The 3422-nt window shown below is 54.8% G+C and overlaps 1 protein-coding gene across 1 annotated transcript in view; it reads right to left on the reverse strand.

The window, feature by feature from the left end:
* LOC104990857 (GRB2-related adapter protein) overlaps window positions 1–3422 on the reverse strand; it is a 21810-nt gene that overhangs the window by 18137 nt on the left and 251 nt on the right. Inside the window, exon 2 of the mRNA XM_010843173.1 lies at window positions 3183–3419. Within this exon, the coding sequence (XP_010841475.1) occupies window positions 3183–3260 (78 nt within the window). The 5' untranslated portion in view covers window positions 3261–3419. The remainder of the gene's footprint in view (window positions 1–3182; window positions 3420–3422) is intronic.

The raw sequence follows: 3422 nt of genomic DNA on the forward strand, positions 1-3422 counted from the left end.
CACCGGCCATCCCCGTGGAGGTGCTGAGGCCATGGGCTCCCTGAGTCTGGGTTCTGGGGGCCAGGCTGTCGATGAAGAGGCAGAGGTAAGCCAGCACCCACATCTTTCCTCTAGCCAGGAGCGACGGGTACTGTGCACCGAAAGCAGCCTACTCCTGGGAGGGGGCTATGTTTTAGGGAAGTGACATTTGGGGCTATTTGTCCAGAGGGTCATCTAAGAGCAGAGCTCAAGACTGGAAGAACAGCGTCCTGCCAGCTCCCAGGGCCTGGGATCTGTATGTCCACTGGGCGCTTACAGCTGGTGCGCTGGAAACACGCTCGAATGGACGCCCTGTGTGCTCAGTCACCAGACGGGAGTTGGAGAGCAGGGCTGCCGGGCGATGTCACAGTCGAACTTTTGCAGTTACAGAAATCGGACTCCAGACCACATAAGGTGGGGGAGGCACTTTGAGCGCAAAATTTACGGAGCTCCGAAGATGTCACAAATCAACGTAAATAGTATTTTAAGAGAATATGTTAAAAAATCAAAATCAATGCAAAAAATTTTCATGCTGTCAGTAGTTAATGATAATGTATCCATATCAGTCTATTAATGTAACAAATGAACCAGGTTGATACTCTAAAATGTTACCACGGGAGAGGGTATGCATGGGCGAGAGCGGGCCTGCGGTGTCAGATGCGACTCCCTCTGCACTACCTTCTCGATTTTTCTGTAAACCTCAAACTGTTCTAAAAATTAGACTGTTTAAAATTTAATGCAAAAAAAAAAAATCCATCAAAATCTTAAATTAAGGCAGGATCTGACCTGGCACCTGCACCACCGTGAGGAAGGGCCCTGTCGCCAGGTCTGGGCCTGGAAGGCCCACTTGTTCATCCCTGTCCATCAGGGAAAGGCAGGGGCATGAACAGGGAAGTGGGACTTGCTGATGGCCCGCCTCCCAGGACCCAGGACTAACTCCTCAGGACATGCTGGTGTTTTTTCCTAGGCACGAATCCGGTGCCTAGAAGAGGCTCAGCTTTCCCTTTCTCACCTGCAGAATGTCAGTTTCCTATCCCTAAAACTCAAATCTACTGAGTACGTGTGAGTTGGCTCTCTGTGTATATTCCTCTGCATTCTGCCTTTTTGCCACTTCACGTTGCCTCATGAGCATTTTTGCATTGTTAAACGACCCTTTCCCAGATGGCATTTTTAGGAACTGTGTGGTATTTTATGCCACCACGGAGCATGGAGCTAGGCTGAGTCCACGCTGCAGACTCACACCCCCGCTGGATGCATCTCCTCCTTCACTCTCCTCCCCCGCCTCTTCTCTGCATGGTTGGGTCCCGCTCATCCTTCAGATCTCAGCTGAGGTGTCACTTCTTTTGAGAGGCTGCCCAGACCCCCCCCCGCCCCTAGTCTGGGCTGTCGCTTGCCCCTCCCACCCTCTGCATTCCATCTTCGCGGGTGATTGCTTCCATCCATCTGTCACCTCCTGGCATGACTCACCCTCTGGAATGTCAGGTTTGGGATGACAGGGATTGGGCTTTGTCCACTGCCTGTGGCCTCAGCACTCAGGACAATGCTCCACAGGCCAGCAAGGGTTTGTTGTATGAAGGAAGGAAAAGGCAGCCCTTCCCATGGCCTGTCATGCCTCGAGAGGTCCCCTCCTGGGTCCTGGCTAACATCTTAATCCCGCCTTCCTTCCTCTGACACCCCGTGTCTTGCTGAGGTCCTGCCCTGTGCCAGCACTGGTTTATGCCCCTGCCCTCAGGAGCCCGGGTTAGAAGCAAACACAGCAGAAGATGCCAGTGCTCTAGCCAGGGTTAATGGGAACCCGGCCAGTCTCTGGGTGGGTAGAGAGCCCAGGCATCCAGGAGGGAAATGGGTGTCATAGTTTTTACAGTGATTCCCTTGGGGGACCCCACAGATCCATCCCCACCACACTGTCCATCACCTGCATCTCAGGGGGAAAGCACTGCCCACCCCATTCCAAATTCCTCATGATTCCACTTTCTCCCAAGCCCTGGAGTCTGGAACTAGAGACCCAAACTCTCTCAGATCGGCTAACAAGGCCTTTGAGCTGGTCCTAGACCTCAGAGTCTCCTGTACTGGCTGTTTGGTCCTGGTGTCAAGCCTGCCCCACCCTCAGGTAACCACATGTCCTCAGGTCACCACCCCCTGCCGGCCACCCAGGGGGCCCAGGGCCAGCATCCCAGCATAGATAAGGGGGGACTTCCTCAAAATGATGTGGCTCTTCTTAGAACTGTCACCCTCTCGCCCCAGCCCAGGTGAAGGGGTTCACACCCGACCCCACACTGAGCAAGTCATGGTGCCTGGGGGCCTCACTTAGTCACCTGTAAAATGGGGCCGTGGCAGATTAAGTGGGCACTGGAGCACACCGCCGAGCTCAGACCTGGCTCCATACACGGTCAGCCCACGGGAGGTGCTATCCCTTCTGAGGCCTGAAGCTTGGGGCAGCCCGGAGCAGGGCCCCAGCTCAGACTGGAAGGATGGCCGGTCTCATGCCCACCGGGCCGGCGTGGAGCCTGGGGCCCAGGGAGCTTTCTGAGTGGGACTTGATGGCTAATCCAGCACCCAAATCGTGCCAAACACTCCCGAATCAGGGCCCTGAGCTCCGCTTCCAGATGCAGGCATGTAAGCAGGCACACTTCCTGAGAGAGAGAGCCTGGAAACCCCTCTGCCCTGGAGGGTGTGTGCTCCTTACAGAGGTTCCACGAGGGGAGCTGCGTAGCATTGAGGCTCATCTCACCTGTGGGGAGGCCCGTCTAGACCCTTAGTCACAGTTGTTTTATCCCCGATAGGTTAGTGTGTGTACTTAATTCCCAAGATCCTCTCTCTGTCTCAGTCTCTTTGCCTCTCTCTCTTTAACTCATTTCAAATGAGTTAACTCATTTCTTTCCTGGGAAACTGGGTGTTGAATCAGCCCCTGCCACTCACTACGCTGAATTCTCAGAATGGCTCCTAAGGGAGGGAGCACTAACTAACTCCCCATTTCTCAGATGGGAAAACTGAGAATCCGAGGCAGAAGGTGGCTTGTCCAGAGTCACGTAGCCAATGACTGGAGAAGCTGGGCCTATCTTCCTCCAGAGACTAGACTCTATTAGAAGGGCCATCCAGGCCTTGATTTTAAGCACCCACCCCATATCACATACGCACAACTCGGCCAGCCCCGGCCACCCTACCTTGAGCGTGTCCCCCTTGTTGAAGGCCAGCTCGTCACTCTCCGTGGCCTGGAAGCTGTACAGGGCCACAGACTCCATACCGCCGTCCCCGCGCCCCGGCAGCTGGGCTGCTAGCAGGGCCGGCAGCTTCCTGCTTCCTCCGCAGTCGAGGACCAGCTTCCTTTGTTTTGAGAGCGTGTTTGTGCTTTTGAAGCTGAGACCGAGACTTCCCCTGACGGAGAAACAGGAAGCAGAGATGTC

This window comes from Bison bison, unplaced genomic scaffold (genome assembly GCF_000754665.1).
Source record: "Bison bison bison isolate TAMUID 2011002044 unplaced genomic scaffold, Bison_UMD1.0 scf7180017864180, whole genome shotgun sequence".
Lineage (NCBI taxonomy): Eukaryota > Metazoa > Chordata > Mammalia > Artiodactyla > Bovidae > Bison > Bison bison.